The sequence below is a fragment of the Engraulis encrasicolus genome, chromosome 18, assembly GCF_034702125.1.
Source record: "Engraulis encrasicolus isolate BLACKSEA-1 chromosome 18, IST_EnEncr_1.0, whole genome shotgun sequence".
Classification (NCBI taxonomy): Eukaryota; Metazoa; Chordata; class Actinopteri; order Clupeiformes; family Engraulidae; genus Engraulis; species Engraulis encrasicolus.
In genome coordinates this window covers 18,679,251-18,698,930 of record NC_085874.1, presented here as the reverse complement: position 1 = coordinate 18,698,930, position 19,680 = coordinate 18,679,251, and the positions used below count along the sequence as shown (strand labels likewise).

Genomic DNA, 19,680 nt, shown 5'->3' with positions numbered 1-19,680 from the left:
TCTAGAGTGTGCCCATCTTGACTCATTGTTTGTTTGTTCATTATTTGTTCCCCCTTTTTACATTCTTTTACTTTTTTCGAAGTGTTTTATTTGTATTTTTGTATGCATAGCCTAACAGAAAAGACGAGCTCAAGTCCTTAAGACACTACTCCTATTCTCCGTTTATTATAGCCAGGACGACACCATAGGTTGTAATGTGCTACTGTAGTATAAGTAACGTCTGTATTACCGTAGTAGCATTGCATTCAACTGGCAGCTGAAGTATTTGTAAGAGATTGTCAGACACAGCAACAAAATCGCAATCACTTGTTACTCTTAATGATTCTGTGACTCAGAATATTACTATGAGCATGAATTGGTAGTTTGTAAACAGACATCTAAATTAACACCAGCCAACCAGCCAAATGCTTGTGAAATTTCAGTTTGGCTGGTAGAAAGCACCAACTTACTAGCCACTTTGACCCATTAGTGAGTGTGTGTTTGGCTAGTACGTTTAACATCCACTAGCCATTTGAGCTGGTGATGAAAATAGTTGATTTAGAGCCCTGTTTGTAAACATGCGGGGGCTCTCCAAAAGCACCAGGGATGCTGGAGAGATGACAGAGAGAACAGAGTTAGCAGCCTCTGTCAGGACGTTTGAGTTTGGCCTTTGGTTTTAAATGTTACCAGGCACTAAAGACACCCAGGGGACGCCAGCAATTGCTTAATCATTGGGGAGAATGATCCGTTACTCCCCCTGTATTTATTTACACAACACCTCTCCCTCCCCCTCTTGTTTGGCCACCGGAGGAGTTCAACTTGTTGATCACATCACCAAGCTTTCTTGGTTTCTCAAATTACACACTGGGTGCGTTCCAATATGTGACCTTGCATCCTCCTCTTGTGCTTGTGGCCTCGTGCCAGGAAGTAATACGTCGTGATGACATCACTGACAACAGCATTATATTTCAATATCTCGCAAAAACTCAAATGTAAAATCATTATCTCATTTGAAAACTGGATGGTGAATGAATAAAAGTCCCCCAAAAGTTTTTTTTGGCTAGGCTGACAGCAGGGAAACCTAATTGTTTTCTCCACGGAGGTGGGCGTGGAGGACGCAAGGTCACATATTGGAATGCACCCACTGGTGTTCCTCAGTGTTGGGAAATGACTCAGTCATAATGCAGCGCTGCTGGCCATTAAGCTGATGACTCACATGTTGCCACTAAACACGACCTTGTTGGCAAGGCTTGGTGTGTATGGACTCATATTCCAGGAGGCTCACTACAACAACATTTACTTTCCTGATGGGTGCGAGAAAGAAACCTGTGAACACTGATGGCGATTTTTCTGCTTCCTGTTGTTTTGTTTTAGACCCCTTAAGAGGCGTAAAAGTCTTGAGGGTATACTAACCTACACTGCTGTTTACAAGCAACTGTTATTTCGTCACACTCAGGACTCAGGAGGGTATACTAAGAACATGGTTAAGTGATGATAAGCCAGGCGTAGTTAACATACATGAAGTGGTGAACCTGCTAATATGGTAGATATCCCTGCAGGTATCATTTCGCTAAGAAAATGAGAACTCCAGGCTCTTCTATTAGGTGATTTACCTCTACTCCCTGGCTTCTTCGTATTCCCCCCAGGATTATGGTATCAGTATACTGGAGCACTCAGGAGCTCTTAGACCTTTTCAGTTAAGTCAGAGTCAATCGAGTCAGAGTTAGTTTGTTAATGTTTTTTTTTCCTGTAAGCCTACATATTCCTCTTTTCAAAGTGGAGTGAGCTCGCCTACTCATGTTTTCTTTCCTATCTGCTCCTTCTCTCCATATGGAGGCCAAAATCAAAATCTGAATGTTTATTTATGTGTTTGTTTGTTTGTTTGTTTGTTTCTGTCTGTTTACCTTGCATGTGTCCTTGCCTTCTCCAATGGAAGGAGAGCCATGAGGTCTCGCAGCAGCGGCATGGAGATACCTGACAGAGGTCAGCTGGACATCGCCACGCCCGCCGTCAAGGCCTTCCGGAAGGACGAGGCCAGAGGCAACGCAAAGCCACCACAGCCACCACACAAGGGAGGAGAAACGAAAGCAAAAGACAGGACAGAGGAGGAGGAAGAGGACAAAGCCATGCCAGTCGCAGCCACACAGCCACAGAAAGGACCCGGAAGGGCTACGAGAGGTGTTGGAAAGAAGAAAGTTGCACTTACGGACCTGTCCAAGGAGGACCTTGTGCGACTACTGGGAGTGATGGAAGGCGAGGTGCAGGTGAGAGGTGCTGAGTATTCACCTTAATACAGTGTCTAGATGTGAGAGGACCTGAGAGGTTCTGAAAGGACAGGCTTGCTGTTTGTTTTTCCAAATTTAGGGCGGAATTCTCCCACCCGCGTAAGTCAAAAAAAGCACGCAACAGCGCCTCCAAGCTGACTCAAGTCAGTGATTAAGCGGGGCTTACGCAGGATATGACCAGTTGCGCACTTTGGGTGGGGCCAGGCCAAAATCAGGGTGTTTCTCATGTAAATCAATCCTAAGCGTATTCTCCCGTCCACTTAAGCACCTTTTCCATTTTGAGATGCTTTTGCACAATGACTTTTGGCACGTGGTTCTAAATTCAAAGTTAAAATCTCAATGGACTGCCGAGGTTTTCACATGGTTGATCTGAAAATCAATGCTCCGTGGTTTCTTTGAAACCACAGCTGATGAAGTCGGGGAAGACTTATCCCCCCATTTAGCATCTATCACGCCCATGTTGGGCTACGCGCTATTTTTTGGAGTTAAGCGCGAGGGGTGTGGTCATATTTCAGAGGGGAGAATACGCGTAGGATCAAAGAGCGTAAAAAGTGCGTGCGTAAAACCGACTTCCGCCCTTAATTGATAGAGGCTCTCTGGCGCTCTGGCGCTCTGGCTCAGCATAAAGTAGTTTCAAACACACTCCTCCTCATTATATCTGATCAAAGTGTACCTGAGCAAGACAATAACGGGTCTCAATTAACAGGCACTGGAATACAAATAGAATATTACAGTAAATGTGACGCATTGGCATCACATGGGATTTTAATTTTATTCAGATTTGCTTAAAAAAAACTGTGTTTGTAGCATTTAAAGACCATACTGCAACCAAATAAGACCGTTATGATTCATTACTGATGCTTAATTGTTTTCAGTCAATATTAAACCATAACCTAAGAGCATTCAGTTCATTATAAGCCAAATGTACTGTATATAGCAGTGCAAGTCTATGAGTCTCTGAGAGAGATGAGTGTGTGGTGTTCTGTGTGATTCCCATAACAAGTCAACATGTGCTGGATCAAAAACAATCGCATCAAAGTGATAAAGAAACCGCTGCACACTATTTCAGCTACCCAATTTTATTTTGCGCTATAATTCCACCAAATAAGGTCGTCGTCAGGTGCGTAATTTCCTCACATGGCAAAGAGCAGGTGTCCAGAGAAGGTGGTGTGCTTGCTGTGGTTATCAAAGACCCGCGCGTCATGCCAGAGCTTTACGCAGATCTCATCCCCCGCCTCCAGCTGCAGAGAGGCTCCATTAGAGGCACTCATGTCGCCGTGCTCCTGACGAGCAAAAGCACTGACGACAAGCTCTCTGTTTTTCCACAGAGTGACTCCTGTAGGGATAGATGTGTGGCCATGCCCAGATGCAAACACTATAAAGAAGTAGGCTCCTCGGGTTGGAGCTGTGAAGACCCCTGTGGCACACAGACATCAATTCAATTAAAACACTAGAAATGCACTCTGAGAGTGCAGACCTCCACCAAGGAAGTGGTTTGATAGAACATTTGACTATTACACCCTATTTTCATTTTTTACGAGGTTTTGCCTTATTTTTTGTGGAGTTAGAAACTGGAATGTCAAAATTCACCCTCTCCCGCAATTTTAATTTGCAGTGATGACTGGGTGTGAAGAATCTTTCAAAAAATGTCTGGTTCTGGATCGTGATCTGGATCACCACCTAATTTTAATCACTTGTTCCTTTGGTCATTTTCAACAACTCAACGTTTCATCCAAATACGTTCATATCTTTTTGAGTTACCCTGCTGACAGACAGACAGACAGACAAACAAACAAACAGACAGACAGACAAACCAACGCCACCGAAAACATAACCTCCTTGCGGAGGTAATAACAGTAGCCTCATAACTATAATGAATACACATACAGTACTTTCTGGAATGAGTCAGATTTGGACAACAGACAAAGAAGTCAGTCAAACATTCCCACCCATGATCTGTCAAAGTCACATTATGGGGTTACCTGTCTTTGCACTGTAGGCGTCGCCAATGTTGGCGATGATGTTTCTGAACACCAGAGGCGTCTCCACCTGAGAGGGTCCCGTATATCCACCACCTTCTTGCAGGAGAGAGGCAGAGAACGACACCCTGCTCTCATCCCTCTCCCTTCTCAGCGCCGATACTGACCTCAGAGTCAGACCCAGATTCACTGTTTGAACTGTGGGAGAAGATGCACGCACGCACGCACGCACGCACGCACGCACGCACGCACACGCACACACACAGACACACACACACACACACACACACACACACACACACACACACACACACACACACACACACACACACACACACACACACACACACACACACACACACGCACACACAATTTACTGTAAATGCACATGCACTCATACATTTGTATGAGGCATGCACTCACACAAACACACATGCACACATAAGTGAATACGCACACACACGCACAGAGAGAGAGAGAGAGAGAGAGAGAGAGAGACAGAGAGAGACAGAGACAGAGACAGAGAGAGAGAGAGAGAGAGAGAGAGAGAGAGACAGAGACAGAGACAGAGACAGAGATGCAGAGAGACATACTACACATATACGTAGGTACACATACATGTATCCACACACATACAACACACAAAAGCACATTAAATGCACAGAGACGGACAGACATACAGTCACAAACAAACACAAACAACCCCCCCCCCCTCCTCCACACACACACACACACACGCACACCCACACACACACACACACACACACACACACACACACACACACACACACACACACACACACACAGAGCATAAGACTGACACATTGTGTACTTGGGCAATGTGCATAATGTTGCTTAAATAATCACTTTGAATTTTCGTCTCAGACACAAAGTTGTGTTGGTTTACAACTTGTCTGACGTGTGATTTAAAAAAAATTTTTTTTACTTCAGTCCTCCTCAGAGTCACACTCATTTAAAATGTTACAACACACAGTTTGTGTATAAAAAGAAGACAATCCGCACACTTCAGGTCTATTTTTGTGCAAAGAATCTTTACTTGACTTGCAAGCTTTCGGTCCTTAGACCTTCATCAGGCAGAGTCAACAACATACAGTTTGCAAATGATTTGGAGAATCACATAAAATAATTCCTACCGTCAGTTACAGTCTTCAGTTGATCTATCAGGTTCTCACTGGCTCTCAGTCTGTTCTCCATGCCCTCGGCCTTCTTCTCCAAGGCCTCCAGTTGTGTCTTGGTGTGTCTCAGCTGCACTGCCTGCTCTATGATGAGGGTGCTCATCTCTTCCAGCACAGTGTGGATGTCGGGCTGTGGGGGGGAGCTGTGGGGGTCTCGATGGGGTGTACCTAAGCTTGTGGTTCGGAGATCTTGACTGCGTGTGACAGTCACAGCCTGACAAGACCACAGCAGTAGGAGAACGACAGTAGCTGTCTTCATTCTCAACCTTAGTCGCCTATGATTAAAAAAAGTCGGTTTTTAATACAATGACACACAATGGTACGTTGCAAATAAGTTGAGGATTCTACAAAGTAAAGCAATATACCTTGTGCCGATCATTGCCATGTAAATATCACATATGCAATTATAATTTCAAAAATATTGACTTCTTCATTGATGACAGAATGTGTGTGTGTGTGTGTGCGTGCGTGCGTGCATGTGCGTCCGTGTGCGTGTGCTTGTGCGTGCGTGTGCGTGCGTGTGCGTGTGCGTGTGCGTGTGCGTGTGCGTGTGCGTGTGCGTGTGCGTGTGCATGTGCATGTGCGTGTGTGTGCATGCTGTGACAGCCTTACCTCAGCAGCAGTTGCAGGAGGTGCTCCTTTGTCCTATTAAAGGAAGATTCTTCTGAAGCAGCACACTCATCTTCTTTAAGAGCTGAGATGGGTGGGACTACTACCATCATCGCCCAATCAGAACCTTCCCCTACTACCAGTGAGGGCCAATAGGAGGCTCCCGACTGTATGTTGGAACAGTGAGATAATGAGGAAAATAGTGGCCATAACTACTGATAACTCCGGCAGAAGTCCTTGCCACCCACACAGGCATTTAGTAAGGTTGAGGGTGGAGGTGGAGGGGTGCGGGTTCAAGTTTTGTATAATAACAACAGCTTAGATTCCTTCAATACTAAAACTTGAGACACATTGTCAATGTCACACAAATTGGGCCAACATTTACCAAAAGATGTGCAAATGTGGTCTGAATCATCCATGGGAGCAAAATGTTGTATGATTTCTACAGGTGCTTCTGCATGTTGTAAGGAGCTGCATACTGCCTCTGTGATGACATTTGAGTCGGTATCACTGAGTTTGTGGGCGTATCACTATCATTCCAACGAAAACCAGGGTCTTTGGTGTAGTGGTCAGACCCCGAAGGCCTTCTCTACAAATTTGCTACAAATGGTGTCAGTGAGATGGCTTGCGGCAGGGAGGCCGACAAGGGGCTACAATGGGGACAGTTGTTCCGGGCCCAGGGACAGAGGAGGCCCAGAATTGGGTCCTCGTTACATTGTATGAATTGGGTGGGGGGCCCTTTCATGTGACTTTGTTCTGGGCTCAGCCAAAGCTTTCAGCGGCCCTGGCTTGCGTTGACACCGTTGGATGCACACCCACATTACATTGTGTGAACCGTAATTCCACACAACGGACCCTCAGGACGCCTCTCTTCTTTTTCTCTGTGGTGAGCTAAGGCAGGGATATCAAACTCAGTCCCGGGGCCCAAATCTGGCCCGCGGAGTAATTTTATTTGACTGCAAGATCATTTCCAATGTGTATTACAGTTGGTCCACATACATCATTAATGTATAGTGTAACAAGACTTGAACTTGGTGTGTCACACAGGAATGTGAGTGGGCCCAGGCAAATGAAACAGCCCACACTCGTACGCAACACAATATGTGCAGGAACATTTGAACTACCATACATGATGGGAAATAGTGTGTGTGAAATTTCACTATTGTAGCATACAATTTTAATCATTGTCCAGCCTGCGACTTCGTTCCAGATTTTGATTTTGGCCCTCAGTCAATTTGAATTTGACACCCCTGAGCGAAGGCATCTTAGAGTGATAGGTAGCTCCTCTGATGTTATGAAGTCTGGCTACCATTATCATTACTACTATGTGCTATTCAAATCTCATTGCTATTGCTATTGCTAATGTTTAGTCACATTAGTTTACTGGCCCGTGTGGAATGTGAAATCTAAAAGCTCTTTATAAGAACTGGGAGTGAATAAGAGGGGTCACAATGGCCTCATAATTGCCAAGAGTGTGTGTGCGATTGTGTAAGCTAATAATTTTAACTGGGTTTGCTGAGAATGTTTATAAGACTGTCAATGCTGGGATGTGTTGAGAGATTAAGAACTAGAAAAGGGAAGCCATTGGTCTCAGCAGAAATCTTGTGCTGACATGGTGTGAGATTTATACAGTGAAATCCGACTCTAAGAAGTACGTAGTTTGTTAGAGTTATTGTAGTTCAGGCTCAGGATTGTTTTGTACAACAATGGTGAATCTTCTTGTATTTACCTACAGCTCAGCAGTTTTATAAAGAGCTTTTAGATTTAACATTCCATGGGCTATTCATTGGCAGATCAAAAGCTATTCTCTCGAAGTTCGCTCTCTTTGATTTAGCCAGGTGTCTCACAAAAACACCACAGCTTTCTTGATGATACGTTTTATCACATGGGGAACTCTGAAACGAGAATAAACAAAACAAAAGACATCACTAGCTGTAGCGTTTATTTATATATTATATATACACAAGTGTAAATCCTGATCGTTATTTACAAATCACATAACTTGTCTGGGTGCTATAGGAAACATATTTGTACTGTAATCTGCAAATCCCTTTCCTTGCTGAGCAGTCCACTCTGTAATTGTCACAGTGGACCTCTAAATAGTGTAGACTCATTTAGCTTGTCTCATGTGGTTTATGTGCAGTGACGTCCACAGGGTTACACTCCTTGGTGACGAATCATTCTGTGGAAAGTGCACTCTGAGAGCGGCTTCTGCACACCCAGAGGCGTTTCTGCTCACTGTCAGTAGAGTGCCCTCTTGTGGTGGACACCCCACATTGACAAAAATCACAGAGCTGCAAATTGACAAACTCACTCAGTGACTTTAAATGATATAAGACAGGATCACTTAGTTTCGCTTTACATCGTAAAAAAAACCCTATTATTTTAAGGCGGCAAGGAATACTGACAAATGAATGTGTTGTGATCTAAAGCCACACAGTGTAAGTTATGACTGTGCTTCCCCGATCTTATAGGCCAGGGAAGACATCATTCAGATGATGAGGTCTGAGCGTACGCAGCCGGAGGTGCTGGAGGCCCACTATGGCGCGGCAGTGCCGGCCACGCCCCTGCAGGCGCTCCAGAGGGACGCCCTGCTCGCCAGCGGACACGCCCACACGGAGGACGTCTACGAGATGCCCATGGCTGAGGTGAGGGGGGGGGGTTAGAGGGGCTTCAAATTTCATTTTATAGGAACTTGAAATGACCAAGGTGAAATTTCATTATCCCGATATGTTGCTCACATCACTCATGTATTCATCAATCATGGTCACGTAGATCCCAGAAAAGTCATGAAAATTGAAAAAAAAATCCGGTCCTGAATGGAAAAGTCATGGAGTTTTGTGAAGTCAATGAAAGGACATAACAATGAAAAGAGACATGACATTTTGGGGTGTTTATAAGGCAAGTTACACAACTAGAATTCCAAGAACTACATTTCCTTTTGGCTATTTCATTAGATTTTTTGCGAATGCAGATGCTCCATCATGCTACAATGAACGCACTGAAAGCTGAAAGTATTTTGAATCTACCTGTCTTATCTATCCATCTATCTATCTATCTATCTATCTATCTATCTATCTATCTATCTGAAAGTGAAAGCCCAACTGGGAAACTCCAACTCCCTCTGCCATTGTGACACAGCACTCTACAGCACACAAGTGAACACTGCACACTGCACACAACGAAATTGCATTTATGCCTCACCCGTGCCAGTGGGCAGCCTTGCAGCCATCTATCTATCTATCTATCTGCATGTCTCATTCATGTGTCTGTGACTGCAGCTGGACAGGCTGGAGGATAAGCAGAGGGAGACGTATCGGCGCATGCTGGAGCAGCTGCTATTGGCTGAGAAGTGCCACCGCCGCACCGTCAACGAGCTGGACAGCGAGAAGAGGAAGCACGCTGACTTCATGAACAAGAGCGACGACTTCACCAACCTGCTGGAGCAGGAGAGGGAGAGGTGAGCGCTACACACGCACGCACGCACGCACGCACGCACGCACGCACGCACGCACGCACGCACGCACGCACGCACGCACGCACGCACGCAGCAGGAGAGGGAGAGGTGAGCGCTACACATGCACGCACGCAGCAGGAGAGGGAGAGGTGGGTGATACACACACACACACACACACACACACACACACACACACACACACACACACACACACACACACACACACACACACACACACACACACACACACATACACATACACATAAGCACGCGCACACACACACACACACACACACACACACATACAGCAGGAGAGGTGAGCGCTACACATGCACGCACGCACGCAGCAGGAGAGGGAGAGGTGGGTGATACACTCACACACACACGCAACACACACATACAGCAGGAGAGAGACAGGTGAGCGTTACACGCGCATTCACGCACGCACACATACAGCAGGAAAGAGAGAGGTGGGTGATACACACGCTTACACATGCACATGCATGCATGATGCACGCACACACTCGCGCGCGCACACACACACACACACACACAGCAGGACAGGGTGAGGTGGGTGTTACACACGCACGCACACACACACACAGGAAGAAGGGATTGGCGTGCGTTTGCCTGTGTTCATGCGTGCGCAAGTGAGCACATGCATGCGTACATGCACGCTTGCTGGCCTGCAGATGGACGGATTGTAGAGACAATGGCAGTGGTTGGGAGATGGGGTGCCATTGGTGTTCCCTTTCCCGGGACATCCTAGCAATCAGGCTTGTACGAAATTCCGAATGGAAAGAATTTCAATTCAAAATAATGCCATAATACGAACACTAGATGGTGCCATTACCTTGAATTTCTTTGAATTTAATCTACACCACCCATTGAAAGTACAAAGAACACCACCACCTAGTGTTTGTATTATGACATTACTTTGAATTGAAATTCTTTCCATTCGGAATTTCGTACAAGCCTGCTAGCAATGCCCCAAAGCAGATCTCAGACTTGGGGGTCATGCCGCCTGCCCACACCACCCTCCTCCTCCTTCTGGCCTAACGAGGGTTAACGTGCCACCACCCCCATCATCGTCACCGCACACAAAACAAGGCTCCATGCAAACACTGTAGTAGGGGCCTCATGGGGAAAAAATGGTGGCAGGATGAGCATCAAAGGGCCCCTGACATTGTGTGTGCAATCACCACACCACACACAACAGCTGAGATCATGGGGACTTGTGGAGGACACGAAGAGGACATGGAGAGGGGGCCCCCCGAAAAGATTACACATGAAAGGGGGGGAAGGGAAGGTGGGTGTGTGAAAACTGAACCTTTGAAGCATGGTGAAGGGGAGATTGGCAAGGACAAAACTACTACACACGGTTATTTCTTAGATTAATAATGATAAAAAGCCTTCCAAGTGTTTTGGATTGAATGACTTGCTGGGTCATTGCATGGTCCAATCATTTCCGCTGTCTTCTGGACAGGGGGAGGTATGCAAGGCCGTGGGTTGCACCAGCTGATCGTAAATTAGAACGCAAGTTAGGTCGTTAAGTCCATCTTAACCCCCACGCTCGACGTGGCTAGTTTCAAACTAAATGTGAAAACTAAATTGACAGCCAATAATGTAAATAGGAAGTAGCCTATGGAATGGTTTGATTGAAGACCAGGAAATAATCTCCCCTCTTTGTTTACATCCAATAACTTTGATGTAGAATACAGGCCATACATGCCCATGTGGCCACAAGCCAGTAGTAGGGCATTATTAAAGCAGCAGTGATATGATATGATATATGATAATAAGTTATGATATGATTTATTTCAGATGCTACAATCGAGAATCAACAGACTTTAAGGGAAAAAAGACAAATACTACCAATAAAGGGTAAAAGAAACTTTAACACCACTTCCTACATCTGAAAAGGAGTGGGATGAAGCATAGCTTTATTTACTCCCACCCCCTCCCTATCAGTTAGGCTGTCCTAAACGATTGTTTTTCTCCCGATTAATCCAAATAGTCGATTAGTCAAATGATTAATTTTTCAAGTACTCTAGCACTTTAGTCTTAAAGGAAATTGGGGAAAAAAGAAAGAAACTGTTAAAATTAGGTCCCTGATCTCACAATGAGCTTTAAATCATGATATTACCTTCTTTACTCCGAGATACAACGTCCAATTCATATGTGCTGGGCAATTTTAGGTTTCAATTAAGTAATAAAGCATTAGTAAAGTAAGTGAAAAAGCATTGAATTAAATGAAACGATTAGTCGACTAAGAAAATTCTTGACGAATAATTTTTATAGTCGATTAGTCACGATTAGTCGATTAATCGTCCCAGCCCTACTGTCAGTGAACTACTATAGAGCAGTGGTTCTCAACTGGAACAGTCTTGGGACCCACCATTTTCCACTCTCATTCGGTCGCGACCCAATTTTTTTTAGCGACACTCGAATGACTGGTTGCACGCTTCTGTCTGGAAGAAACATTCTGATTTTATCTATGACGACAGATGACACCAGTTCAATCGCCTATCAAAATAAAAGTTGTAAATTGTTGCAGGAAATTTTTTTTTTTTAGCGAATCAATGAATTACAATACACCACGGCTCCGCGACCCACCCATGACCCCTCCGTGACCCACTTTTGGGTCGCGACCCACCAGTTGAGAAGCACTGCTATAGAGTGTCTTGTTGCTTGCTTGTTTCCTACAGGCAGTTTCGTTGGTGTCCTTCTCATCTCATCTGTCGTGCAATTAGTAGATGCGTGTGTGTGTGTGTGTGTGTGTGTGTGTGTGTGTGTGTGTGTGTGTGTGTGTGTGTGTGTGTGTGTGTGTGTGTGTGTGTGTGTGTGTGTGCTTAATAGGAGTTACAGGGGGAAATCTCAGACTTCGAAACAGAAGTGCTTCCGAGTTTGGTGATCTTCCATGTATGATGTGTTCATTTGGAGCCGTTGCTGTTGGAAATTGAAAGAATTCGATCGAATCATTTTATTTATTTTACTGTTATTTGTTTGTTTTACTTTTCACTACTGTCAAGAAGACAAGGCAGAGGCAGGCAGTGACATCACCAGTGTGGAAGCCACCTGATAAGAATCCCCCAGGAGATGCCTATCGGCCGTACCCCAGTTGAAGGGGCATGAGAGAGAATGACCCCCCCTCCAAAAAAATAAAATAAAGGTGGTCAAAAACATCCCCCTTTCACAGTTGATCCCCTACCGACCATCTCTGGTTGATCTCTCACCATGTGCATTGTCATCCTCATCCTGATTATCAGAGAGATTGCACCATTCCCCCCTGATTTTGTTTTTACAACACGTCTACAGCTTACCCCCACCCGACGTCTATCGGCCCCCTCCACAGTGCATGCAGGTGATGATGCCATCTTCACTGGTGCATAGCATAGCATAGCATAGGATAGCATAGGATAGGAGGCTATCACGGGACGTTTACTTTGCTTTATGCACGGATGCCTCTCAAAGGACAAGGGCCCCCTAGCTTTTACGGGCAGTTTAGTCTCATACGATGTTTTGACAGAATGGTGTGCGTTGCTGATGTGATTGTGCACTGATAAATGAGTGCTTTTTCATGCCTCGAGCTTTGTTTAAGCTTAGCTCTCTCAGGGTTTGCCATGAAGCTCGCTCTGCAGATACAAGACACATCTAGTGGTGAATCATACCTACGTTTACATGATGTTTGTACTTCCGAATTAATAATTCAGAATTAAATAGTTCCATCGAGTTTACTTTGATCTTTCCTTTAATTCTGAATTAAGAGGTGTTAAGCTTTATTCAGAATTAAAGTCTGTTAATTCCGCATTAAATGTCTCAGGTAAACATGGCAACTGTGTGCTTCATGAGCAATTCATAGTAATTTGGGTTTAGGCGTTTATGGTCTTATTACTTTGGACATATGTGTTTTTTAACCCCTTAACACATGGCCCCTGATATAAATGAACTCTTACCAGAATGGCAATGACCAAGTCATAATGTATTACGGTATGTATTAATGTATAAGGCCCTGTCCACTGTCATAGTGGTGTAGCACTATGGTAGTAAAGTTTCTTTCAGTGACTATTACAAAGTTCCAGTAGTGGAATAGCATGTGTAAAGGGGGTCTACACACCCTAACTGTTGGCCCTGCCGTGGCCTAACGGTGGGGCACTCGTCTGCTATGTGGCCGACCCGGGTTCGATTCTCAGCCCGGGTCCTTTGTCGGTCCTTCCCCGTCTCTCTCTCCCCGCTTGCTAACTGTCGCCATCTGCACTGTACTACTATCATAAATAAAGTCAAAAAGACCAAAAAATATCTACACACTCTTACTGTTGTGAAAATGCTGAAGTAGATCTAGCGCACCAACAGCTTTGGTCCAAGCGCAGACGAGGATGACCGAGCGATGATGACCGTCTCTGCTGTCTCCTGGTTATTCTCAATCATGACCGCGTTGCCCTTGCGAAAAGCTGTCCCACCTGGGTCTACTTGATTAAGGGCTTCTAGACCGTGTCAAAGCGCAAATTCCTGAGCAATGTCCTCACTCCCAGGATTCACGGCAGGTGGTGTCATGGCGGCCGCGTAGCACCTGTGAGAGGCTATCAGTGTGCTGTCCAGTGGAAGCACTACCATGACAACAATGCAAGGTTTTGTTTGCTTACACCCATCTGTTGGAAACTACTTGCCGCTCTCGCTCTTTCTCTGTCCCTTTTCCCCCTCCTATCTCTCTCTCTCTCTCTCTCTCTCTCTCTCTCTCTCTCTCTCTCTCTCTCTCTCTCTCTCTCTCTCTCTCTTTCTCTCTCGCTCTCTCTCTCTCTGTCTGCCTTGATTTTCCCTCTAACTTTTCACGTTTCCGTTACCCCTACAGCTTTTGTCAGTGGCACGCTCTAATAGTCGTTGAAAAATGAGCATAGTAGGCCTACAGTACTATGCCATAACACAGGTCCTTGGACCTTTAGTCATACTACGTACTACGACTTGGTCATTGCCATTCTGCTAACAGCAACTTTATACCACCATGTCCACGTTAATTAATGAATAAACAGCAGTACCTTTTACTGCTTCATTCTTAGCCTGCAATACATCAAAACCATTCCAAGTTGGCGCACGTGCACATAGATTGTAGTTTATTGTTCTTCTTATTATTATGGGAGCAGCTCATTGGCTGTCGACCTGTGTAGCGTATTATTTTTCTTATCTTGCTTAACCCCCCCCCCCCTGTTAGAATTAATTACAGTAAACTTAACACCCAAAAAATTCCAAACTGTCTTTTGTTTGACTCATATTGTAATATTAGATGTTACTCTTGAGTCCTGATACTGTTACTTCTACGTATATTCATTCAGTTTCTTTCCCTAATAGTTCACTTGCTGTCTTGCCTTATGGACTAGTTCTCCATGTCGACCTCTCCATATTGCTAACATCCAGTAAATAACCTGTGTGACACACTTTTAGCAGAAAGATGTCTCGCCCTCGATAAACCTTGTCATTTTTCAGCTGCCGTTCTTGACATACGATTTGTCATCTCCAGGCCGAAATAGCCAGCAGGGGCTTACATTTCCTTTCTGCTTGACTAAAGGAGTGTTTGCTCAACAGCAGCAGCTCAGTAACAGGGGTGGTGGTGGTGGTGTTGTTGTTGGTGGTAACGGTGGCAACGGTGGTGGTGGTGGTCAGTGGGTGCTCCTGATTACACTGAAGGTCATCGTGTGCCTCGTGACGCAGACGGAGACTCAAACATGTGCTGACCTCATCCGCGTGGCATTCGGAGGGGGGGTTTACTGGTCTCTCCTGGTCGCCTCCTCCTCCTCCTCCTCCTCCTCCTCCTCCGCAGGTGCTAATGCCATTACCGCTGCCATTCACACCGCCGTGTGACAGAGAGAGTCTGTGTACGTTTCCCCTTCCACCCCGGCTTTTCACCTACACTACACACGAATGCTCCACCCTCAGCTGCCCTCCTCCTGGAGGTCACAATAATATCATGGGCTTTCTGATTTTTTCCTTTTTTCTTACTTTTTCTTTTTAATTCCCCCTCCTCCCTGGTTTGATTTTGGCTGCAGGCTTTTTAGCTACTGGGTTCTGAAGGATTATTCTTTCCCAAACTTGCCGGGTAGAAAACTAAGCTGTTATTTCCTCAAAATCTTCTGTTGTCTTTGTTAACCCTGTCTCCATGGAAACAGGGGGAGAAAAGTCAATTTGATAATGCGTAATGAAAGTTTGTGCAGGATTCAGAGGTGCCTCGAGGGTTGCAATGCAGGATTCAGAGGTGCCTCGAGGGGGGGGGGGGTGCCTCGAGGGTTGCAATGTTGCCATGTTTCTCTTTTGTGAATAGTCTCTATGAGCTGTCAAGGGTTCTACACTGCCTGTTTCCTGAAACAACATATTTGGTTAGTGGGGGGGCGGGGGGGGATCCGTGCCACCACCCCACAATAAACAACAGTGAGTCCACACAGAAGTGGAAGGGGGGGGGGGGGGAAACTAACAACCACATGACAAAACCCTTCCCCATAAGCCCTTTGCCCCTCCCCTTCTCCGTGTCCCAAACAAGGCCAGTACAGTCCTGTGCCTTATAAGGCATGGGGGATGACATCATCGGGTAATGCTGAGTGGTGACTGAGGAGCCGCACTCTCTCTCTCTCTCTACGCAACTTTCACCATTCACCAGCTTCTCTTCTCTCACTGATGACATGTTTGGAATGTGATGGCTAATTTGGGATGGAGAGGGGAGGGGTCTCTGATGAGCCATCCATCCCCTTGTGTGAGTGCTGCCACCACAACCCTCACAAGCCTCTATCTCACATTTCTCAATACATTCCATGCATGGATCTACCTGCGCTGTTGCCAGCCTTGAGGGTGAGTTTTTTTTAAAGACTTAAGAGGTGTTGTGGCGGAGTTGAGTTAATTGGAAACATCTGACTCCGAGGATGCCTGATACATGTGATCGGGGATGTTAAGGCTTTAATGTGCTTTAGTGGTGTGTACAGATGTCTTTTACTGAGTTTTAAACTGAGAGTAAAACTGTACTGTGGATTTTCATAACGGACAGTGTGGAGCTTTTCTATCAGTCTCTTAAGTACTTGTTTGACCTGGTTAAACATCAACTTGTGCACTATTGTAATGTTGACTGCAGAGTGTGTTCTTGCTTGATGCATCATGTCCTACTGTGCTTTTCTGGGCAACCGCTGCAGAGAGCTCTGTTTGGGCATCTTGCAAAGTTCAGCCCCTCTTTCTTTTATTATGCATCATTCCATTCTACATTTTCAATTATTCTCCTTTCCTGCCTGTTCCATATACTCAGCCCACTCACTCATTGAGTCAAACTGATCAATGCCCTGATTTTCTCTATTTTTTATCAATAATGTGATGTCGTGAACTTCTTTCTCTCTCAGTCAATGGACAATCTAATCTTCTAATCAGTGCACAGTTCTCCTTTCTGACACCTCTGACAAGTGAATACTTGAGAAGCTCACTGCTTCCTGCACAAAAAAGGTTCTGAAGTAGGCATATTTATGATTAATTCTTGCAACAAATTTCATGTTCCTCAACAATTATGGCAATGGGGAAAAAATACATTTTATTTCTTATTTCATTTTATTTACATGACGTGTGCCTTTGTACACCAAAGAGAGTTTAAGAGTCTGAGTCACCAGGCAATTGATTTTTGCTAAAATATGCTTTCTTCCCCTCATTTTCCCTCACCCCCCCCATAACCTACATGTGCCTGTTCCCATGGTAGACTGAAGCAGCTCCTGGACCAGGAGAAAGCCTACCAAGTGCGAAAAGACGTAGAGCACACCAGGCGACTGGAGAAGGTCAGAGAGGAGCTGGTGAAGCTGAAGTCCTTCGCCCTGATGCTGGTGGACGAGCGGCAGATCCACGTGGAGCAGATTGACCAGCAGAACCAGAGGGTGCAGGAGCTGAACCGGAAGCTGCACGACCGCGACGTGCAACTGGAGACGCTCGGCAGCCAGTCGAGAGACGACCAGCAGAGGGTCCTGAAGCTCGAGGAGGAGCTGGAGACGAGGGCAAACAAGGTCTTCCAGGTACAGCAGGAGGGGGGTTACTCGATAGATTAGGGGTGGGGAACCTGTGTCTTGAGGGCCGTTCGCGGCCCTTCAGGCCGTTTTATCCGCCCCCGATATAATTTTTATGTTATGCAGCTTCACATGAAATATGGCATACACTCACCGGCCACTCCATTAGGAACACTTCTCTAATGCTGGGTTGGACCCCCTTTTGCTTTCAGAACTGCCTGAACTGCCTACAACAAAACTTGGGTAGGCTGTGGCATTCCAACAAAGATAAATTGGCCCAAATTGTGCTAATTGGCCCAAATCGTGCTAAGAAAATGTCCTTATGCCATTATATCCCCAGCCTGAAATGTTGATGTAAAGCAGGGTTGACCCATGTTTTCATGCTGTTGACGCCAAATTCGGACCATTCTACCTGAGTGTTGCAGTAGATATTAAGACTCATCAGACCAGGCAACATTTTTCCGATCTTCTAGTGCCGTTTATGGTGAGTCTGTGTAAATTGTTGCCTCATTTTCATGTTCTTAGCTTACAGGAGTGGCACCAAATGTGGTTTTCTGCAGCTACAGCCCATTTGCCTCAAGATTTGATGTGCTGTGTAATCAGGGATTCTCTCATGCATACCTCGGTTGTAATCAGTGTTTTGTTTTTTTTGTTGCCTTTGTATCAACTCAAACCAGTATGGCTATTCTCCTCTGACCTCTGCCATCAACAAGCCATTTTTTACCACAGAATTGCTGCTCACTGCTTTTTTTTTCTTTTTCATACCATTCTTTGTAAACCCTAGAGATGGTTGTGCGTGAATATCTCACTAGATCAGCCATTTCTGACATTCTCAAATCAGGCCCTTCGGGCGCCCACAGCCATGCCATGTTAAAAGTCATTTAAATAACCTTTCTTCCACATTATAATGCTCGGATTGAACTCTATCAGATCATCTCGGCTATGTCTACATGCACAAATGCATCGAGTTGCCACCATGTGATTGGCTGATCAGAAGTTTGCCTCAATGAACAGTTGTAACAGGTGTTCCTAATGTAGTGGCCGGTGAGTGTATTTTGTATAGGAATCTCAGAAATTACATTTGCAATACAATTAACTTATGGTAACACTTTATTTTATGGATACATCTATTAGCACTAATACATACAATGTTCCTGTATAAGTAACTTGTAAGGCATGTACAAAGCAAAATCAAACATTTGTTAGGCATGTATTCGCAAATGTCTTGTTCATGTACAAGAAGGGATTTATTACCAATTTAACCTTAGTAAGGACCTAGTAGGCCTTAGCATTTGCTTAGTACATGCCTTAAAAGGTACTTATGCAGACATTAACATTGTATGTATTAGTGCTAATAGATGTATCCCTAAAATAAAGTGTTACCTAACTTATATTCAGGGGACCGACAGAAGGTGGGGACTGTTTTAAAGGTGGCTGCCTTCAATTTAGTCCTACAGTGCAGGGGGAAATTCTGGTTTGTGTTCATAATACGGCCCTCTGAGGACTTTTAGGGCCCTCAGAGGATTTTGAAGTGGCTCTTCAAATGAAAAAGGTTGCCCACCCTTGCGATAGATAGATAGATAGATAGATAGATAGATAGACAGATAGATAGATAGACAGATAGATAGATAGATAGATAGATAGATAGATAGATAGATAGATAGATAGATAGATAGATAGATAGATAGATAGATAGATAGATAGATAGATAGATAAATAGATAGATATTTTTGTAAGAAATGAAATAAAACTAGAAATGCACTCAGAGAGTGCAGACCTCTAGCCTGGGCGAATAGCCGACTGTTGACTCCGTGAATCAGTCTGGCAAAAGCCATGAGGAATCCGTCTCCGTGGACGATAGGAGATGGTCTGATCTTACTCTATCATTTAAATTAATTGAAGTTCCAAACTCAAATTAAAACCCATATTGTGCTTTATTAGCATGCCTGTTACATTATTGCGTCGCAAAAGCATACAAATAACAAAACGAAAGTGTGAATATAGTTACCTTAACTAATCAGTAACGGAGCTCGCGGGTGAGTTCTACGTCACCACTCTCAACTGTTTGCTGATTGGCGAAACACTGAGAGAACCGAGCTCGAGGCTTTTGCCAGACGATGTGCAGAGCCAAAATCTTTGGGTGTAGTACAGAGGATGGCGTCG

The 19,680-nt window shown here is 44.9% G+C and overlaps 2 protein-coding genes across 7 annotated transcripts in view; one reads left to right on the top strand and one right to left on the bottom strand.

The window, feature by feature from the left end:
• Positions 1-19,680, top strand: part of filip1b (filamin A interacting protein 1b) — a 50,772-nt gene that overhangs the window by 18,216 nt on the left and 12,876 nt on the right. For 5 of the 6 annotated variants that reach the window (XM_063223185.1, XM_063223184.1, XM_063223186.1 and 2 more), the window contains exons 2-5: positions 1,916-2,243; positions 8,523-8,696; positions 9,330-9,508; positions 17,220-17,526. In XM_063223185.1, the coding sequence (XP_063079255.1) occupies positions 1,923-2,243; positions 8,523-8,696; positions 9,330-9,508; positions 17,220-17,526 (981 nt within the window). In that variant the 5' untranslated portion in view covers positions 1,916-1,922. Of the gene's footprint in view, positions 1-1,915; positions 2,244-8,522; positions 8,697-9,329; positions 9,509-9,857; positions 9,867-17,219; positions 17,527-19,680 lie in introns of those variants that run through there. The other variant, XM_063223187.1, reaches the window with a different exon arrangement.
• Positions 2,891-7,231, bottom strand: LOC134469129 (uncharacterized). The gene is made up of 4 exons (XM_063223189.1): positions 6,052-7,231; positions 5,398-5,714; positions 4,247-4,441; positions 2,891-3,681 (listed from the first exon to the last, which is right to left on the bottom strand). The coding sequence occupies exons 1-4, from the start codon at positions 6,159-6,161 to the stop codon at positions 3,398-3,400; spliced, it is 906 nt and encodes a 301-aa protein (XP_063079259.1). The 5' UTR covers positions 6,162-7,231; the 3' UTR covers positions 2,891-3,397.

Coding starts and splice junctions, on each gene's coding strand:
- LOC134469129 (XM_063223189.1), bottom strand. CDS start 6,161: ATGATGGTAGTAGTCCCACCCATCTCAGCTCTTAAAGAAGATGAGTGT. Junction 5,715..6,051: donor CTCCTGCAACTGCTGCTGAG/GTAAGGCTGTCA, acceptor TTTTAATCATAG/GCGACTAAGGTTGAGAATGA. Junction 3,682..4,246: donor CGCCTACAGTGCAAAGACAG/GTAACCCCATAA, acceptor TGTGTGCCACAG/GGGTCTTCACAGCTCCAACC.